The sequence below is a fragment of the Nasonia vitripennis genome, chromosome 5 (assembly GCF_009193385.2).
Source record: "Nasonia vitripennis strain AsymCx chromosome 5, Nvit_psr_1.1, whole genome shotgun sequence".
Taxonomy (NCBI): domain Eukaryota; kingdom Metazoa; phylum Arthropoda; class Insecta; order Hymenoptera; family Pteromalidae; genus Nasonia; species Nasonia vitripennis.
Window position 1 is genome coordinate 25,722,273 of NC_045761.1, and position 18,461 is coordinate 25,740,733.

Consider the following 18,461-nt stretch of genomic DNA (forward strand, 5'->3'; position numbering starts at 1 on the left):
AATGAATGAACAGAGTGCGATTGTTCGCACCAAGATTCAGGTAATTACGTGATTCTAAGGGTAGCTTTTTGGTCGCATTCTTAGAGTCACGTAAAAGCTCCGAGACACGTAAATCTTTTTTTACAGTCACGTAAAATTTACGTGTCTCGAAGCATTTACGTTACTCTAAGATTTTTGCGAAAAATATACGAAACCCAAGTTGTCCGGAAAAACGTGACTCTAAGAATGTGACCAAAAAGCTACCCTTAGAGTCACGTAATTAGGTGAATTTTGGTCCGAATAACGACGTCCATAAATGAACAATTCAACGACTATTTTTATCTTATTTCATTATTTTTACAGTTCAATATAGCAAGTACAACTTTTGTATTAAAACAAAATAATAAACGATAAATTTAATGTTAATTGTCTGGAGCACAGCAGCAATCAGCAACTAAAATCTATTGAGCAGACTCTTAAGCACCGCTGCATATGAAGTTCGTGGATTACACCGGTTGGCAATGGATATTATTTTCGGAAATGCAGCTACTAATTTAGACGAATAAAAAATTTCCAGGCAGTATTTACCCGATAAGGCCACCTTATATGTGACCTTAGCACATCTTTCTTCAGAAGGTTGAATGTTAATGTTGGCCTTGCTAGGGCCTGTCATTTTAACACATAATTGTCCATATCCCGCAGCTGTAAAATCAACTCCAAACTCGTTATCCTCGTTCGTATATCCCAGTTCTGTGGCTTGTCCCGTTATCAGGACTTTGTGTGCTTGAGCAAGCATACTTTTATTTACATCAATACTCATGATCGGGTTTACCTGTATCATTGAACAATTTTTCATGACATATACATGGTGTATTCTTTCACTCTGTGGTATGAATGCTACGCTGACAGAGCCATCTGGTTTTGGTATAAGTTTCCCATGATAAATCATGTTTTCGTTTCTGAGGAACACCACGTATTGACTAATAATATCTCTTCTTATCGTATGCGGTAATCTAAATTTTATTTCTTCGTCGAAGCATTTTTCTGATTGTACTCCATCATCTAAGGAAGATGATATTTGAATTAATTAATGCAATTGTATAAATTAATTATTAAAAAAAATTTTTTTTTAAAGTAACTCACGTTTAACTGTAACCTTAAAAGGACTTTTCCATATTTTAACGTTGTCCAACATAAACAAGACATCATGTACTCCTGGTATTATAGGAGTATAATCAACTTGTATTATTCCTTCTTGAACTGATTTAATAGTTACGTTTTTTTTCAAAATATGTCTATTTGGATCTATGATAGATATTTGTAATCTGTTGCTTAAATCAGGATTGTAAATCTTTTCAGTGGTTTTTATAGTGAATTGTGTTAATTTTTCACAACTTCCTGAAAGAATGCCAGAGCCATAGACGTAAAAAACTTGTACACCCGTTTTCGTCACGATCTGTTTCACCGCACATCTTAAATTCGATGCTGGAAAATTACATCTTATTATAACATTAAATAGTATATTCATATTTATTCAATCATCGTGTACACAGGCACACATACATAATAACATTCGCTCACGCTAGAAATAACTAATTGAAATCTTACATTGTATACGACGTTCGTTATTCAGCATTGCACAGAAATTGTAAATTCCTTCTTCCATAATATCATAATTTAATTGTAGAAATCCTGTATTGCTTATTTTGAAGCGCAGTTGTGCGTCATCTAAAATAAAATGTATACAAACATCAACCAAAATTGCACCAAAAATCCATTGATAAAATATATAAGATTAAAAACTTCAAAAAGGAGTAAAGGCTTAAAATGCAAACCTTTTTTTTTCATTCGATAGGGAGACACCGAACAAACTGTACACATCAAAACCCTACAAAAACGTATTTTCTTACACGGATATTTTCCACACCGATTTTCTATTATTTTACTACACTGCAAAACTCTAGACAATTACATAACCTATTGTTAGATTATATTGTTACAACAATAAGTTATACGCTTGTATAGAGTTTTGCAGTGTAGTAAAATAATAGAAAATCGGCGTGGAAAATATCCGTGTAGAATTTTTCCGCGCAGGAAAATACGTTTGTGTAGGGTTTTTATGTGTATAAAGTTTGTTCGGTGTCCGATAGGAAAAAAAAAATGTTGTTTGTATCCGCAACCAAATGCGCGAAAGTTCCCGCAAGGCGCATTTGTACTCATGTGCTTGCGCCGGCCGCAGCGTAGCGATTTATGACCTCTATATACGCGAGTCGCGATCCTATATATCTGTTTGTTTTGAAAATTCTATCTTGAAATTTTCGTTAATTCTATTATAAGCTATATATATTTAATAGCTTTATCTATACACCGGGTAGCGCGTATACGTACGCGAAACTGGACGCGAAATGTTCGCGTAGGCGAGTCGAAATTTTGCGGAGCTTTTTTTTTAGTCGGAAAATTTCACCAAGTTCAGTATTTGATTTATTATGAAAAAGTACATACCTCCGAATCCAATCACTGAATTCTCTAAATTAGGAGATTCTGTTTCATCCTGTAGTACAACCGCATTTTGCAGGTTCATCTTATATGAGTCGCTGATTTATTCATTCTTCGCCGAACGCTCTCTAAATACTAAGTGTCATACCTACAAAGTCGTACGTAGAAACTCCAGCTATTATTTTTCTCTCGCCTCTCGTAAGCCCCCTCCCTCTCGCCCCGCGCTTTTGTATCCGGTAATATACTGTATCAGCTGGACTTGGGCATAAACGGCATTATATCTAAGGATCGAGACGAGGAGATGGGACAATCGGAGCTCTTCTGATAAACAATAAATAACATCAATCAACATATCTCTTCTTCAAAAAAGTGATACCGAAAAATTTAACCGACAATGGATTGGTGGATTCTGATGAACCGAGAAATGTGATTGGTTAATGGCGGCGCTGCAGATAATATCTAAATTTGAAAATTTCAACTTAAAAATGTAGTGCGCGGTATAGATTTTCTTAGCAGGCATAGGGGAAATAACGATGTTAAAAAACAAAAAGCATTACCACTCAATTTGACGTTTTTTTTTTTTTTTTTTTTTTTTTGAGCTAATGGGAAATCCACTGAGAATCTGCAGAGAACGAATGAACGATTCATCGACTTTTTATCATATCTTATTATTTTTACAGTTCAAAGTCAAGTACATACAACAAAAAAACATCGTCGTTTCTTTACACAGTTAGAGTTCAGCAAACATTACATCTCTCCTCAACCGTCGGAGGTAGCAGTTGCACTATCATGTCATGCCGGTGTTTCGCTTCCTCGCAAAATCGACCTTACTGTACCTAGAAATCGTCTTACTGCAAGAAGTTATACTCAACTCCCAGTTTCTGAACTTCACCTCGCAGTGTCATCTCGTGAGAAACTCGATGAACGTGAAGTTCCGCGTCAACCTCGTGGACTTCATCACAGTCGCGGTAATAGTGTACTGCATCCAGCCCTCGTTCAGGTACGTAGTTGTCTTATTTTTGCCGGTCGGTGGGAAGCAAACTTTCCTCAGCGCCATTGCCTTGAGCAGCAGCCTGGCGAAGCTCGAATTTCCCGCGAATTCGCATTGGGAATAGAGGAGTTCGATGGGCCTTGATCTAAACTCCTGATCCTGTTCGTCCCTTTTGCTTCTGTTAAACGGTGCGACTTCGAGAATATCATCAGCCCTTGTGCAGCGCTGCTCTATTGACGACGGATTGATATTCGGAGTCGTTGCCGGTATACGGAAAACGGTCGATCATTTCTTTCTCCTATTATGTATTATATATAGTTAGCGATCTCACTGTGTACCGATTATATAAAGGATCTTATGCAGATTCTCGACTCCTTCATAGGTCATTTGGTCAGGATACGGAGGCGAATTACGATGCAATGATAGTAGTATACGATAAGAAATGTTACTACTATCTATATACCCCAACAGGGCTGATGAGAAACACATGCGCCACTTGATGACTGTTATGATTTTAACACGAGTTTTATTCGACGGCATCAGCTAGTAGACAAATATATATATATCAGTTTATATCGGCGGATTAGAAAAAATTGTTATTTATTTTTAAAGTGTTCTATAAAAAATTGCATAAAAATAGCTTGTTATTGCAGTAAAAATAACTATTTGAATACAGTACACAATTTATAAATCGTATCTGATATAGTAGCAACCCATAAGCGCGTCGGCCGGTTAGCTAATGATAACATAAAGGACCGCAGCCTATCGCCACCTAACAACACTCGCGCAGTCTTAAATTCAAAGCTCGAAATTTTGCCTCCCCTCTCTACAATAACGGCTTCTTGCGATGATAGTACCTACTGGTATATCCAAACATTCCATCGCATTATACCGAGAGACGACCTATCGCGCGAGAGGTGACGGAAAGCCAAGTGAAAGCGTAATGCAATAAGATTCCTTCGATTGTTCGCAGAAGATTTAGATTTGCGAGTCCTCATGGCTGCTAAAAGGTCGTCATCTGCTAGTCTAGATTCAGCATATTCGAAAAAGGCCAAGTTCGAAAAATTCGACGAGTAAGTGACACGAGTTTTTTCTATTGAATGAATGCAATGTTTTCTGTTTCTAGAATCTAAAATTAACGTTTTATTTCAAAACCGGCTAAGGCATCGACTGATCGCTAACCAACAGTTTGGTAAAGAGAATGTAGATCTACTTGACTATCAAGATGAGAACAAGGACCCTTTGAAAGACTCGAAGTTTCCTAGAAAATCCACGCGTTATCCATTCAACAATCGACGAGCCAACAAACGCCGCAACCGAAATCGTCACCTCGTGAGTTCTATCCAGGTTTGGGAGCATGACGTATCAGATCGGACCAAGAACTTCGGCAACAACCTGTATAATCGTAAGGACCATCCGGGCACACGGCAGAATTTCTGGCATCAGTCTTTTTCTCGCGATGAATTGTCTTTCCATCCTTATCGTGAACTCGATGCTGCCAGAAACCGAGTGATATCTTGGGATGATTATCGAATGTGGTCCAACGAACTCACCAGGTTTGACTACGGAGAATTACCTTTCTATCCTAATCTTGACTTCTGTGGCGTTACAAACACGCTATCTTGGCATGATCACCGGAGGACGTTTAATGAACCCACGAATTTCAACTTCAACCACATGCAGACAGTTGACGCTATGCATCAAACTACATTCGAACCATCGAATGCTCGATCACAGGTTATGCCTTTGGATACGACTTCACCTTATGGAACGCCGCATCAAGTCGAGCCTGTTAAAAGCTCGCCAGCATTAGCAGCACCAGCCCAGGCTTCGAATCTCGATCCCATGGAGCTGTTCGAAAAATTAGTGGAATACGGTATCGTTCCAAAGCCAAACACCGAGGAGAAAAAGCCCGAGGAAGAGACAAGGAACGATCTTATGGAGAAAATGTTCGACACATTCTTTCAACCTGGGACAGAACAATATTTATGCTTACTGCGCTGCACGCAAAATCCAGCTGCTCTGATGGAACTTCACAGTGGAAAGCAGTGCGGCGAATGCGGAGTCAGGTTCCAGATGAAAAGAGAAGAAACTGACTCTTTTAAGAATCACTTGGATTGGCATTTCAGGCAGAATCGCAAGAGGAAGTATTGTTGGGCACAGAATGATACACTGAATTCGAGGCCGTGGTACTGTCGCAAAAACGACTGGATTCAGCTCGATAAAATCGGAGATTTTGAAAATATAAGAGGTATGTTTACACTGACAGCCTTCGAATCGATTTTGATAATATGTCGTCAGAATGATTGAGATTAAAATCGGTAAACGTATTTCACATGGTTAGAGACAGAGATGATGTTAATGATGGACGCGAAGAAGCAAGAGCCTAGTGTTCCTATAATGAACTTCGACGATGATGCTATTTGTAATCTGTGTAAGGAGTCGTTCGAGCAGTTCTTCAACGATTCTGATGATGAATGGCACGTCAGACCAGCTGTTGCTTTCGAGGGACAGAACTACCATCCACGCTGTCTCGAAGATTATAAGGTTGAATAAATTTGAGTATTAATTTTTTAAAGATATTTCGTACATTAAACAAATTTTTATGATATTTAAAGAGAGAGTTGGAAAGGCCGGTTTCAACGCCATGCATAAGTAAAAAGGAAGAAAAGATTGAAGGTAATTGTGAAAAAAACGAAATTGAAGATACTTCTGACGAGAAGAATGAAGATGGCACTGCCGAAGAAAAAGCACCACACGATGCATCTCCAATTTTCGAAAACGTTGAACTCACCGAAGAATCGGTTACCGTAACAGGTATATAACATACACTGCAACTAATTGATATTCTTCCAAAATTGATATTTTTTGTTTCTAATGTAATCATGTCCTGATTTTTAAGTTATACCATTTTTAAGTTATACCAGTTATACCATCGATACCTGTTCCACCTTCCAAGTTCCAGACGAATTGTGCAACTAATATTTCGACAGCTTCTAATAAAACCGACGAGTGGAAGAAAGAGAATAAGATGCTAGCCGAGAGTCCTTTAGAAGTTGAGCCAATGAAGCTTTTATTGGTACCGGCATCGGTCAAGCCATCGTTACAGGGCAAAAAGCTGACGAAACATCCTGCAGTTGAGAAAGGTGCCGAACTCACTGGACTTTGCTCGGTTATGTAAATCATCGAGTCATTTGCGCAAAATTGATGTTGAGGGTATTGCCGTTAATTAAGCGGTATTTTTAGCTTTTGACAATTGAATACAGATAGCTTTATCAAGAATTTTTTCTTCCATTTTAGAATTAGTTTGAAGACCGTTGTTGAATTTATGATATGTTTCGAAGAAATATTATTTGAGTTTCAAAAACTCCAATACACAAATATATGTTTTTTAATGCAAGACTTTTTATCTATTTACTCTCCTTCTCCTCGATCTTTTTCATGACCGTATCTGCCTCATGTAAATTTCTAAATAGTTTTTTCGTTGACCTGAATATACACATATGTATACTCACAGGGGTTTGTTTATTTCGACGCAGCTGCATACGCGTGGCATTTTTTGAACCCTGACGTATTTTTAGGCTAAGGTAAATTTTGAGAGTGTGAACAATGGTCGCGGCGGAGGTCAATGTTCCCCGAGTTCGGATGGACGGGTTCGGGTTCCTTCCCGATGATTCACGCGAAATTGTTCGGAGGTATACTCTTATATAAGTCCTTATCCAGTCGCGCTAAAAATAACCAACTAAACTCATCGGTATACGACTGTTTTGTGAACAGGTTTACGATCACAAATAAAAACAACGCTCGAGTCAGGCTGATCAGTTTGGGCGCAGGGATTCAGTCGATAACGATACCGAGCAACACCGGAGACGATGCGGATGTTGTTCTTGGATTCGATAATGTGGCCGGTCGGTGTAATTGGTAACGAATTGTTGTGAAAAATCAATCAATTCTGCAAAATCATTGGTTTTCAGGCTACCTGAAAAACCGCTACATCGGCCGCATAGTCGACCAAATTTCCAACCCACAGGGAACCATAGGCGATCCATCATCGTCTAAAATCAGCGGCTGCTCTTTCGACATCAGCAACTGGGACTCGTATATTTTAGGCGAGCGAGTAGTGAGGGACATCAGTGTCGTTATCGTGTTTTTTTTTCGTAGTTTGAGACGAGAGTTTTTACGACGTTGTCTGTGTAGGTGATGACGCACGTGAGTCGCGGAGGTTCGTTCGGTGATTTACTGACTCAAGTGACGTATTCCTGGACCGATGAACAGAAGCTTCATGTGGAGATATCCGCTGTCACGACGAAGCCGAGATGTGTAGACATCGGGCTGTGCTCTGTTTTTAATCTCGCTGGACATGTGAGCTTTATTTTATTGATCAAGAATTACCTTACAAAATTAGGTATATGAACATTTTTTCAGGGGATGGGCCCAGAAGAGTTGAGGAAACACATAGTCACTGTAAACGCGGATAGATGGACGCCGATTTGCATAAAAAGTCGATTACCAACTGGGTGTATAGAGGACGTTCAGAAGACTATCTACGATCTGCGATGTCCCACTTGGTTGAGTTCGAAAAGATTACGCAAAGTCCCAGGTGGTGGTTTCAATCACAATTTCTGCATCAACAGTCCCAGTGATCGGTGGTGTTACCGGTTTCACGCGAGGTGAAATTGTTAAAAGAATTCACAAAACGTTATTTGTTGACATTTGACTTATTGCAGATTGCAGCATCCGGAAAGTGGCCGATTTTTGGAAGTTTACTCAAATCATCCCGCGATGCGTGTGTACACTGCCAACGATCTGCCTGATCTTGAGAAAGTCTGGCCGCCAGATTTGGATGACGAGGTAAACACTTTCTTCCGAGTGATTTTCCGTATGTTCGATATAAGAAATTTCCTTTGTTTTAGGGAATGAATGCAAATGTAATACGCGAATCTCGAGATAAAATTATAGGAAAAGACGGACTGCCGTACAAAAGACACGGAGGCGTCGCTTTGATTCCTCAGGGATATCCGTGTGCATTGAATCATGCGAATTTTCCTTTGAATATTTTACACCCTGGCAAAGTTTATGTACATAAGATGACGTATGATTTTGGAGATCTAAATCAGTAAATAGATTTATGAAAAAAAGTTAATAAATGAAAAGAGATGCTCCAGATTACAAAAAAAATTAGTTTTTTTTTATTTTACAAAAGGAAAGACATTGTTCGTTTAAATGAACCAGTTTCTATGTCCATTCACGTCTAGAGTATAGTTATGTCAACTAATTTTTTTAACATTGCATGCTGTTTTTTCTTTGCACATTGGCCGTAACTTACACCCCCCCTTCTCTTCCACTATCTCACATAACTTGAAAAATGTACATCTTGTCAGGATTGGAAGTCATCCTAATATAAATTTGAGAATTGATTGATAAAAACAATGAAACTTTAAAACTATCCTGGTTTAACGGTTACGAGAGTCCCGTCAGCAATGGCGACTTTGTCTTTCCTCTTCTCCTTTGGAGTCAATGATTCCTCTTCTGCAGGCACCGTCGACTTCTTTTGCTCTGCGGATTTGTCAGTCTTGTCATCGGCGTTTCTCGACCACGAGCAGCTCCTCCGTCCCGGAGATTTGGGCAGAGACCAGGTGCTGCTGCGTGACCTTCGTCGCGGTGGTGATCCGCTTCGAGACTTCGCTCGGGTAACCCGTACTCGGGATTTCGCTCGAGGAGGCGTTCGGCGACGTCTCCGAGATCGGGACTTGCTGCCGTTACGCGTCTTAGAGCGAGAACGCGAGTGGCTGCGCGAGCGACGTTTCGAACGGGAACGAGTCATTGACTTTGTTCTGCGATTAAAAAGAATTTTTATTTTAATTTTTATATTTAAAATGTTCTATCTGTTGTGAGTTACAAAAATCGCTTATAGCAACTAACGTCTACAGTCGATCAAATGTACGCACCTTTTCTTTGAAGGTGAGCGCCTCCTCTTCTTCGACCTCGAACTTGACCTAGCAGCGTCACTTCCTACGCGTCTGCGCGACTTCGATCTGGGCCTGTGCTGACTTCTCGATCGTGACCTAGGCTTGTCCTCGTAATCGCTTTCGATGAAATCGTGATAATCTTGGCCGACGAGGCTTGCGAAATACTTGTAGTATTGTTCGTTATACTCCTGTGCGGAAAATTGTTGGTAATTTCCACCACCACCACTATGGTTTCCACGCCAGCGGCCTCGACCGCGACTACGGCGAGCACCTCGAGAGAAGCCGCGTACTGGAGGGACTAAGAGGGGCATCCCTGTGTTGTAGTACCAAGCTTGTGGAGGAAGTCGTGGAAAGCCGTCAGCATAGGGATGATCTGCGTCTGCTATATTTGTGAAAAATAAATTGTTTTAGAAAATTAAAGAAAATTATAAAAGTTGTATTTTAAGATTTTCATGTACCTTCATCATTATTGTCTTTTCCCTTAGCACCTTCATTTTTCTTTTTATCTGTATCTGAGCCAGATAAATCTAAAAGTTTTTTCTGTAAAAATATTATGAACACGTTATTCACGATCAAATTTATCGGCGCATATTATTGTTTGCAACTAATTTACTTGAATTTTACCTTTTTCTTCTTCTCCTTTTTATTCTTTTTCTTGTTCTTTGCCTTGTCTTTCTTTTTAGAACTGTCTGTATCTTCTTTGGTCGCATTTTCATCCTTAACTCCAGATTTTTCATCTTTTTTGTCATTGGCAGCTTTTGGCTTGATGTCGATTTCATTCTTTTCTATCTTAATCTAAAAACGAAAAATTTGATAAAATGTTGCCTTTTTAATTAGTTGTAAAAAAAAAAAATGTCTGTACCTTAATCCTATCAAATAGTGCATCTAACAATCTTATACTCTCTAATTGCCTTTGGGCTTTTATAAGTTTTTTTTCCTCTCTAGCAATTTTCAAAGATACTTTATCTTCTTCTTGTTTTCGAAAAACAGTTAACGCTTTGCGCTTTCGTTTTTCTTCCCTCGTTCGCCGCCTAGAGTCCTTTCCTAACATTTCTGTCTCTTCTTTTTTTCTGTGTCACAATGAAAAATAGTTGTCGATTATTAAGGTTTTTAAAAATCGTTTAATTTTTTTCTCAAACTTACTTTTGTTCTTCTCTTTTCTTAGCTTCTGCTTCTTCTTTGCGGCGTAATTTCTCAGCAGCTAAATTGTCTTGTGCAATGAGACGTTTTCTTTCAAATTCTCGGTGGGATACCGAATTATCACTCATATGTTTTGTTTTGTCAAAATCAACCTGAATAAAAGTGCATTAATTTTATTTTATTCCTAGCATAATTAGACTTATACAGATATGAAATAAAGAAAGGAATTACCTTTATAGAAGCTACTAAGTGATTCTTTTCTTTTTCCTTTCTAAGAAGCTTCATACCACGCAATGCATCCATAGCTCTGACAAAGTCCATATACTCCACATATTGTATGTACGCATCAAAAAATATTCCATCCTCATAACTGAATTTCTGTATTGTAGCTCCAAGCCTCATTCTAGATCTATATGGATCTGCTGCTGGAACATCTACTCTTCTCAAGGTACCGTATCTTTTGAAGATTTTGGCTATTAATGGCTCACTTGGGGTATTTCCTCCATCTTCACTGAACCATTTAACAGGAAGACCTGATATGTGAATGGTGTCAGGCCGTTCGCCTGCTTTTAGTTCATTCATATGTTTGGCATCTCTGAAGTATGAGTCCCAGGAATGCCTTGTTGGAAAATCATCCTTCACCTCTGCAGCTTTGACCTTCAAAAATTAAAATCAAATTTAACAAGTTTGTCAGAAATTAGTGTCAATATTGCATCATACAATAGGAAAAAAATATTACAATTACCTTTAAGACGTTTGGGAAGCCCGCCAGGTTCAGGCGCTGCCCGTCTAGTCTCGCCAACACTCGCTGAAGCCTGGATTTGTCCCCGAGGTCTCCCTCGAATCTGATGAATTCTAATGTACTCTTGACGACTTTCAGGGAAGCAAACTCGTCGGGCCGTATCAACAGGCGTACCTTCTCCATTACCTCCCATGTTGATATTGTTTTTCCTGTTTATATTGTAGTAATGATCTGTAAAATCTGCCACTATTATACAGTACATTAAATCAAATTCAAGACTCCGTTGCATCATTTTCTCATTTTGATTATCTTCGAGTGATGACAAGCAACGCAATCCAGAGTTTGCTCTAGCCTTCTTTAACAGTTCAGAACTGTTTCTCTCTAAATAAGTAGAACTAACACTATCATAGTTATATTTATATATTGATTTATAGGACTGCCAAAACATAGAGAGAAAGACTGAAAATGAACCGAGTGAAAATAATAGTCTAAAGACTTTAGACTAGAACCAAAAGATTGAATTAAAGAACAGAACAGTAATGATTAAAGTAAAAGAATTGAACTCATTAGTTATAAATAAAATAACTACTGAACTTAAGGAGAATACATCTGTCAAGGCTGCTGGCGTGTTTTACCTGGACTCTTCAGTTGTGGAAGATTAATGGACACATGAATTTTAGCAATCGGTTTTAAGTAAATCGCTCTTGTAGTGTACAGTGGTACAATGTCGCTGAGATCCCTACAGCTCCGAAACCCATTAACAACCTCTCCACTAGAAGTTTCACCTACCTTTGTACTATTATCAGTCATCGCACACAAAAAACTCTGTGAATCAAAGGACTCACACTGGCCACTGAAAAGTGCGTCAGATGCATCCGCACAAATCGATATTTGCAAACAGATCTATATGTGTGTGTTATGATTCAAACCAAAAAAGAAAAAAAAAAAAGACTGCGAAATTCACAACAGCGAGAACATAAAAAACACGCAAAACTCAGTAGAGAGGTTGTTAAAGGAGGTTGAATGGGTGCAATGATCCTGAAATACGCTGGGCATATTTCTCTTCGCTTCCTTACTCTTCTCCAGGTCCTCTTCTTCTCGAGGTCGAATTCGCGAGTTCTTCGGCTTCGAGAGGTGTGAAAACAAGGTGAACACTACTCGAGCAAAACGCTGATACGAAACCAAGTGAAAGAAGCTCCGACCGCCATTGCAAATTACGGACCACTCGCAAGTCGCACAGGTCGCACTCCGTCTGCCGCATTATATACTTCTTGTGCTGTATAAGAAAGGGTCGTTTGCATGGAATTGGATTGGTGTTGTAAACTAAACAGAGGTTTTATGGTCGTATGGCAGACGAGCAGTTGTGTCAAATAAACAAAAATTGTTCTTCACACGTTGGAGGTTGCTCGTTTGCTTGGATTCTAATTCTTTTGGAGAGAAAACATGGATCATTATAGTGCTCAATTGATGGATGACATTGTTCTGGAGGCCAGGGGAAGTCCTAAGCCGAATTCGTAAGTTAATAGAGTGGATTAATTTTGTACAATTGCTCGGTTAGTTAGAGGTTAATCTTTTAATGAATCACCTTTCTGCAAGATTTTGACGTAATTGAGCGATAAGCTCTATTGATTTGCTTATAGTTATAATCTTCAATGGATTGACAATCAGTTGGTCACTTGGTCTTTGAAAATCATTGAAAACTTTACCTGAATGGTTGAATAAAAGCTATATTTCTTACTTGTATTTCATGCTTGCAGGTCAAAATCGAACGCAAAGAGTACTAATTCAAAAACTGCCAATGTCAACGTAAAGAGCACGAATCCGCCAATTCCTCCTAAAGACAAGCCAAAGTCTGAGCAGCCTACTTTTCGAAGCTTGAAAGTTGAAATGCAAACTTTGCGAGTTTCTCAAGAATCAGAGAAACAACTCTATGACACATTAAAACATATTCATGGATCTGTATGTATGAAAGGCTTTCTATTTTCTACCTTAGAACATGCAATGAAGTAAGGATTGTGTGCTTTACAGGGTTTCAGACTAGCCAATCCTTCTGAATTCGAAAATAAAAATACAAATTTAGGAAAGCAGTATTGGCTACAAAGAGGCAATTTAATTATCAAAGGAATAACAAATTACTCAGCTAAGGAAGCAGGTGTGAAAAGTCATGAACAGATCACAAGGGACTTTGCAACTTCCAAGCTGGAAACTTACAAGTTTGTTTGATTTATTACTTGTTCTAGTATATAACATAATCAAATGGAGGTTCATTGATAAGTATTTTGTATTCTAGCTTTCATGCATCTCATTGTGCGGAAGCTTTGGCACACACAGAAGGTCACATGGGCAAGGCTTTGGAACTGTTATTTTATAAGTATTATGGGATTGAAAATTTGCCAAAAAAGGACAATTTTGATGGAGTAGATCTAAATGATTTGTTACAAAGAAGACAAGAAGAAAAAGAAGCTTTGGAATCTATTTATGGTGATAGTTTTAAAGAGAAAATAAAAAATCAAATTTGGATTTTCAATGTGAAGTTGGATTATTTGGTAAAAACTGATGAAGACAAAAAAATAAAGAGCAAACCTAAACCACTGTCAAAGGATATATGCAGACTGTACTTACAAGGTAAATGCAGATTTGGAATTAAATGCAGGTTCCTGCACCAGCAGCCTGAGCCAGCAGAAAAACCAAAAGCAAAAATAGATTCTATGTTTACTTTAGAAATTAGATTTCCAGATGGTAAGTTAAAAAAAAATTCAGAAATAATCTTTTTATAAGCCGTTTGTTAATGTCTAAATTTTATTTTATTTTTAGACTGTAAATATCCTTATGAACCTCCATACTTTTATTTTTACAAAAGTGATGGAACTTTTCCTGCCTTAAACTCTTTAAGAATAGCTAGAAGATTACATAATGAAGCTTTGACGTTTTGTGAAGATGGAATACCATCTATGTACTCTGTCATTTCTTTATTAGAAAACGAAGAAGAAATTCTGTCATATTTGAGTGAAAACAAAGAATTTTTCCTGGATCAGGATGATCCCCTTTTCGCCAAGTCTTCAGAAATAGAAAAGGATGGCCCCACACATTATAAGAAGGGCTCAACTAATAAGAAAAATAGAGATGAAATAGCGTGGGACGATATTCTTAGGCAAGACATTGAAATCAAAGCCAAGTTTATGAATAAGCAGAAAAATCCACATTATCTAAAAATGAAAGACGTGAGAAGAAAACTGCCGGCTTGGAGTAAAATGAACGAAGTATTGGAAACTATTCACGAGAATCAAGTAACGATTATTTCAGGAGAGACTGGTTGTGGTAAAAGTACTCAGGTAAAACTTTTTACCAAAATCAAAAGAAAAATGTTTTTATAAGAACTACAATGATAACAAAAAATTATTCTTCATAGGTTCCCCAGTTCATTCTTGATGACTGGATAATTAATATGAGTGAAGAGAGTAAAGAGCATGTAGAAATAGTATGTACTCAGCCTAGAAGAATAAGTGCAATTGGAGTAGCTGAAAGAGTAGCTGCTGAAAGAGATGAGAGGATAGGAAACACAATTGGTTATCAAATAAGATTAGAAAGCAAAGTGTCAAGTAATACAAGATTAACATTTTGTACAACAGGAATACTACTTCAAAGATTATCTGGTGATCCTCAACTTAAATCTGTAACACATATCATAGTTGACGAAGTACATGAAAGAAGCGCCGAAAGGTAAAAATGAGTATAAATTTAAGAGTTCTATGGTTCTTATTGAAATATTTACTAACAATCATTATGTAAATCTGTTCACAGTGATTTTCTGCTAATGTTGTTAAAAAAATTACTTCGACAAAGACGAGATTTGAAAGTGATTCTCATGAGTGCCACGCTAAAGTCTGACATATTTTCAACTTACTTTGGAGGTGTGCCAGTTTTGGATATACCTGGTAGGACTTTCCCAGTGACACAGTTCTTTTTGGAAGATATTCTGGAAATGTCTAATTATGTTCTTGAAGAAAATTCAAAGTATACTCGGAAAATCAAAGGCGGTTGGGAGCAATTGAACGTCGAATTAGAAACGGCTGATGCCGAAAGTTTAGCGACCGTAGCTCCCAAAAACACTATTCTCGATGAAAACTTGACACTACCTCAAATCATGGGACGATATTCGGATTACTCGCGGTCTACACACAAAAATCTTTACGTCATGGATCACGAGAAAATCAATTTCGAATTGATCGAGAGAGTGATTGAGTGGATTGTTGATGGAGATCATGATTATCCAAGAAGTGGCTCTATTTTGGTAACTAGATTGTTTAAATATGAACTTATTTATTTCTCTAATCACAGCTTTTAAATACTTTCGTAATATACTGATTAATGTTACTTTCAAAGGTTTTCTTGCCCGGTATTGCTGAAATAATGTCATTGAAAGATCTTCTAAATGACAATAGAATGCTGTCTCCTAAATCTGGAAAGTTTCTCATAATACCCCTTCACTCAACTTTGTCGAGCGAAGAGCAAAGCCTAGTATTTAAAAGGCCTAAACCTGGTGTTCGAAAAATAGTACTTAGCACAAACATTGCTGAAACATCCGTTACGATAGATGACTGTGTTTTTGTCATTGATACTGGCAAAATGAAGGAAACCAGATTCAATTCAAATCAGAACATGGAGAGTCTGGAAATGTGTTGGGTTTCTAGAGCTAATGCTCTGCAAAGAAAGGGTCGTGCTGGTCGTGTCATGTCTGGTGTTTGCATTCATCTTTATACGTCATATAGGTATGATTGTTTTTTAAACTATTCGAATGCGATTTTCTAATTTTAATATTGAAATTTATTGCAGGTTCAACTACAGTTTCTTAGCCCAACCAATTCCCGAAATTTTGAGGATTTCCTTAGAACCGTTACTCCTTCGTATTAAAATTCTACATAAAAGTCAAGATGTTGATCTTTATCAATCCTTAGGTATATTATTTTAAATTCAAATATTTCTATGAATAATTAACCTAAATTTTTAATTTTAAAATTTGTATGCTAGGTAAATTGTTAGAGCCACCAGCTCAAGATAGTATTTCAACAGCAATCAAAAGGTTGCAGGATGTTGGTGCATTTGATCCAGAATCTATGTTAACCCCGTTAGGTCACCATTTGGCAGCTCTGCCTGTTGACGTTAGAATCGGCAAATTAATACTGTTCGGTGCAATTTTCTGTTGCGTAGATTCTGCTCTAACTATTGCAGCTTGTCTCTCTCACAAAAGTCCTTTCGTTGTTCCTTTCGATAAAAAATACGAAGTCAATGCAAAAAAGAAAGAATATGCTACTGCCAATTCTGATCAATTGACTACTTTAAAAGCATACAGAGTAAGTTTTCTTATTAAAGTAACTTATATAATAATATATTTCTTTGGATACCTTATCAACACAGTTATTTGTAATGAATACAATTTTTTAGAATACATTTATTTTTGTTCACAGAAATGGTTGGAGATTAGTGCTCACGGATACCTGGCAGGACAAACATTTGCAAACGCAAACTTTTTATCCGTACGAACTCTTCAGACTCTAGCTGACATAAAACATCAACTGCTGGAATTATTAGTTTCTATTGGATTTGTACCTGTAAACATAAGAAAGCGACCTATGGGTCAGGACAAGATTCTCGAGGTCACGGGTCAAGAATTAAACACTAATAACGAAAACTACAATCTCTTACAGGGATTACTTTGTGCAGCATTGTATCCTAATGTAGTAAAAGTATTTACTCCAGAAAAATCATTTCAAATGCAGTCTTCCGGGGCCATTCCTAGACAGCCAAAGCCGGAAGAACTCCGGTTCCAAACAAAGGAAGATGGAATGGTCAATATACATCCATCTTCAATCAACTTTAGTGTTGGATATTATACTAGTCCATACTTGGTCTTCCAAGAAAAAATCAAAACCAGCAGAATATTCATTAGAGAAGTGACAATGGTGCCTATGTTGGCACTTGTATTATTCTCTGGTTATGGTATAGATATTGAACTTCACAATGGTACTTTCATTCTTTCATTGGGAGATGGCTGGATTATGTTTGCCGTAGAATCTCATAGAGTAATACCTTTTTCCTTATAAAATTTTTCAAGCTGTAACTTAATGAACTTGAAACCTAACTAGTATTATTTTTAGGTTGCACAACTGTTGCAGTACGCACGAGTGGAGTTGATTAAACTATTAGAGCAGAAAATGGAAGATCCTCTTCTAAATCTTGTGAATCATCCTCATGGAAGAAAAATTATAAGAACTATTGTTAATGTAGTGACAAATGGTTAAATTGATCGAAATTTGCTGGTTTTAAATCTATTTTGGAAAAACTTATATTTATTTATTCTTATTTTAATAGCAAAATCGTTTATTTATGTCGTTAAAGATAATAGTAAAATTGTATATAAGAGATTTTATACGAATGTTATACGCGCGAAAAGATAATATTTTTATAACATTCAAATGCTATATTTATAAAAAAGCATCTTGCGTCTAAACAGAAATATGTAACCAATGTTTTGTAAAAACGATTTGTTACATGAAAATTAAAGCGACTATACTTTTATAACAAAAATGTACGTTTTGAATGACCCGGTATTTATAGTACTTTGCGAACCCAACCTTTATTTGCTCCGAACGCTGCGATTGGATATGAGCAGATATGATACACTATGTATTGTGCGTCAGCGTAGACAAGTATTGTAGAGTAGGTATAGCAGGTACAAACTGACCTTCTTCTAGTAAGTCAATAAAAACATCAAGAATTCTTTGTAAATCGATAAATATAGTTTAAAGTTAATGGAAGACATAGTTTCGGAAGCGCCAGGAAGTTCAAAGACGAATTCGCAAATTTTTGTTTATTAGTTATTAACATTTCGAGGTTTCGTTTCACGAAACACTTGATCAATGTTTTGACACAGCGCGCTTGTCTTTGCCGTACCTTTTCCTTTTTATTAACGAATTTTAACATTGAAGGTTTAACGTTGTTTATCATTATGCCATTTGAATAATTTCATAATTTATTAGTGAAATGATGATATTATTTTATAATATGAAAGTTTAACGTTTTTTCTTTCGGCAATAATATAAAAAATAAGGGAGTCGATGAATTGCTGCTATATAATCTGTTTCAA

At 37.3% G+C, this 18,461-nt stretch overlaps 5 protein-coding genes across 13 annotated transcripts; 3 read left to right on the plus strand and 2 right to left on the minus strand.

Moving 5' to 3' along the window:
* Positions 1 to 303: 303 nt before the first annotated feature.
* LOC100679495 (filamin-A) lies at positions 304 to 2,659 on the minus strand. Of its 2 annotated transcripts, none has more exons than XM_003426567.4 (4): positions 2,482 to 2,659; positions 1,588 to 1,707; positions 1,123 to 1,464; positions 304 to 1,041 (listed from the first exon to the last, which is right to left on the minus strand). In XM_003426567.4, the coding sequence occupies exons 1-4, from the start codon at positions 2,558 to 2,560 to the stop codon at positions 434 to 436; spliced, it is 1,149 nt and encodes a 382-aa protein (XP_003426615.1). In that variant the 5' UTR covers positions 2,561 to 2,659; the 3' UTR covers positions 304 to 433. The 2 variants fall into 2 exon arrangements, with proteins under 2 accessions (XP_003426615.1, XP_031787411.1); XM_031931551.2 differs by lacking the exon at positions 2,482 to 2,659 and adding an exon at positions 1,815 to 1,935.
* Positions 2,660 to 4,337: 1,678 nt separating this feature from the next.
* LOC100679358 lies at positions 4,338 to 6,866 on the plus strand. Of its 4 annotated transcripts, none has more exons than XM_016985798.3 (5): positions 4,338 to 4,539; positions 4,624 to 5,717; positions 5,811 to 6,013; positions 6,085 to 6,283; positions 6,369 to 6,866. In XM_016985798.3, the coding sequence occupies exons 1-5, from the start codon at positions 4,463 to 4,465 to the stop codon at positions 6,446 to 6,448; spliced, it is 1,653 nt and encodes a 550-aa protein (XP_016841287.1). In that variant the 5' UTR covers positions 4,338 to 4,462; the 3' UTR covers positions 6,449 to 6,866. The 4 variants fall into 4 exon arrangements, with proteins under 4 accessions (XP_016841287.1, XP_016841288.1, XP_016841286.1 ...); XM_016985799.3 differs by having other exon boundaries at positions 6,426 to 6,587; XM_016985797.3 differs by having other exon boundaries at positions 4,340 to 4,539; positions 6,385 to 6,866.
* Positions 6,867 to 6,980: 114 nt separating this feature from the next.
* LOC100679466 (aldose 1-epimerase-like) lies at positions 6,981 to 8,644 on the plus strand. The gene is made up of 7 exons (XM_003426566.5): positions 6,981 to 7,161; positions 7,244 to 7,374; positions 7,441 to 7,586; positions 7,664 to 7,828; positions 7,892 to 8,136; positions 8,194 to 8,317; positions 8,380 to 8,644. Exons 1-7 carry the CDS (start codon positions 7,076 to 7,078, stop codon positions 8,584 to 8,586), a joined length of 1,104 nt encoding a protein of 367 aa, XP_003426614.1. The 5' UTR covers positions 6,981 to 7,075; the 3' UTR covers positions 8,587 to 8,644.
* Positions 8,633 to 12,600, minus strand: LOC100122023 (A-kinase anchor protein 17A). Of its 5 annotated transcripts, XM_001605579.6 has the most exons (10): positions 12,394 to 12,600; positions 11,953 to 12,056; positions 11,321 to 11,526; positions 10,807 to 11,232; positions 10,579 to 10,727; positions 10,298 to 10,505; positions 10,060 to 10,230; positions 9,894 to 9,975; positions 9,415 to 9,817; positions 8,633 to 9,300 (listed from the first exon to the last, which is right to left on the minus strand). In XM_001605579.6, exons 1-10 carry the CDS (start codon positions 12,576 to 12,578, stop codon positions 8,910 to 8,912), a joined length of 2,325 nt encoding a protein of 774 aa, XP_001605629.3. In that variant the 5' UTR covers positions 12,579 to 12,600; the 3' UTR covers positions 8,633 to 8,909. The 5 variants fall into 5 exon arrangements, with proteins under 5 accessions (XP_001605629.3, XP_032456205.1, XP_032456204.1 ...); XM_032600314.1 differs by lacking the exon at positions 11,953 to 12,056 and having other exon boundaries at positions 11,321 to 11,548; positions 12,394 to 12,583; XM_032600313.1 differs by lacking the exon at positions 11,953 to 12,056 and having other exon boundaries at positions 11,321 to 11,557; positions 12,394 to 12,562.
* On the plus strand, positions 12,547 to 18,111 carry LOC100122010 (putative ATP-dependent RNA helicase DHX57). The gene is made up of 12 exons (XM_003426561.5): positions 12,547 to 12,831; positions 13,075 to 13,276; positions 13,346 to 13,530; positions 13,608 to 14,056; positions 14,132 to 14,649; positions 14,727 to 15,037; positions 15,119 to 15,608; positions 15,701 to 16,086; positions 16,151 to 16,272; positions 16,346 to 16,668; positions 16,783 to 17,397; positions 17,473 to 18,111. The coding sequence occupies exons 1-12, from the start codon at positions 12,761 to 12,763 to the stop codon at positions 17,614 to 17,616; spliced, it is 3,816 nt and encodes a 1,271-aa protein (XP_003426609.1). The 5' UTR covers positions 12,547 to 12,760; the 3' UTR covers positions 17,617 to 18,111.
* Positions 18,112 to 18,461: the final 350 nt, after the last annotated feature.

Coding starts and splice junctions, on each gene's coding strand:
- LOC100679495 (XM_003426567.4), bottom strand. CDS start 2,560: ATGAACCTGCAAAATGCGGTTGTACTACAGGATGAAACAGAATCTCCT. Junction 1,465..1,587: donor TAACGAACGTCGTATACAAT/GTAAGATTTCAA, acceptor GTAATTTTCCAG/CATCGAATTTAAGATGTGCG. Junction 1,042..1,122: donor TTTTAAGGTTACAGTTAAAC/GTGAGTTACTTT, acceptor CATCTTCCTTAG/ATGATGGAGTACAATCAGAA.
- LOC100679358 (XM_016985797.3), top strand. CDS start 4,463: ATGGCTGCTAAAAGGTCGTCATCTGCTAGTCTAGATTCAGCATATTCG. Junction 4,540..4,623: donor AAGTTCGAAAAATTCGACGA/GTAAGTGACACG, acceptor ATTTCAAAACCG/GCTAAGGCATCGACTGATCG. Junction 5,718..5,810: donor AGATTTTGAAAATATAAGAG/GTATGTTTACAC, acceptor TCACATGGTTAG/AGACAGAGATGATGTTAATG.
- LOC100679466 (XM_003426566.5), top strand. CDS start 7,076: ATGGTCGCGGCGGAGGTCAATGTTCCCCGAGTTCGGATGGACGGGTTC. Junction 7,829..7,891: donor TTTTTAATCTCGCTGGACAT/GTGAGCTTTATT, acceptor ACATTTTTTCAG/GGGATGGGCCCAGAAGAGTT. Junction 8,137..8,193: donor TGTTACCGGTTTCACGCGAG/GTGAAATTGTTA, acceptor GACTTATTGCAG/ATTGCAGCATCCGGAAAGTG.
- LOC100122023 (XM_001605579.6), bottom strand. CDS start 12,578: ATGCGGCAGACGGAGTGCGACCTGTGCGACTTGCGAGTGGTCCGTAAT. Junction 10,728..10,806: donor ACTTAGTAGCTTCTATAAAG/GTAATTCCTTTC, acceptor ACTTTTATTCAG/GTTGATTTTGACAAAACAAA. Junction 9,976..10,059: donor AAAAGGAGAAGAAGAAAAAG/GTAAAATTCAAG, acceptor ATATTTTTACAG/AAAAAACTTTTAGATTTATC.
- LOC100122010 (XM_003426561.5), top strand. CDS start 12,761: ATGGATCATTATAGTGCTCAATTGATGGATGACATTGTTCTGGAGGCC. Junction 15,038..15,118: donor CATGAAAGAAGCGCCGAAAG/GTAAAAATGAGT, acceptor ATCTGTTCACAG/TGATTTTCTGCTAATGTTGT. Junction 15,609..15,700: donor CAAGAAGTGGCTCTATTTTG/GTAACTAGATTG, acceptor TTACTTTCAAAG/GTTTTCTTGCCCGGTATTGC.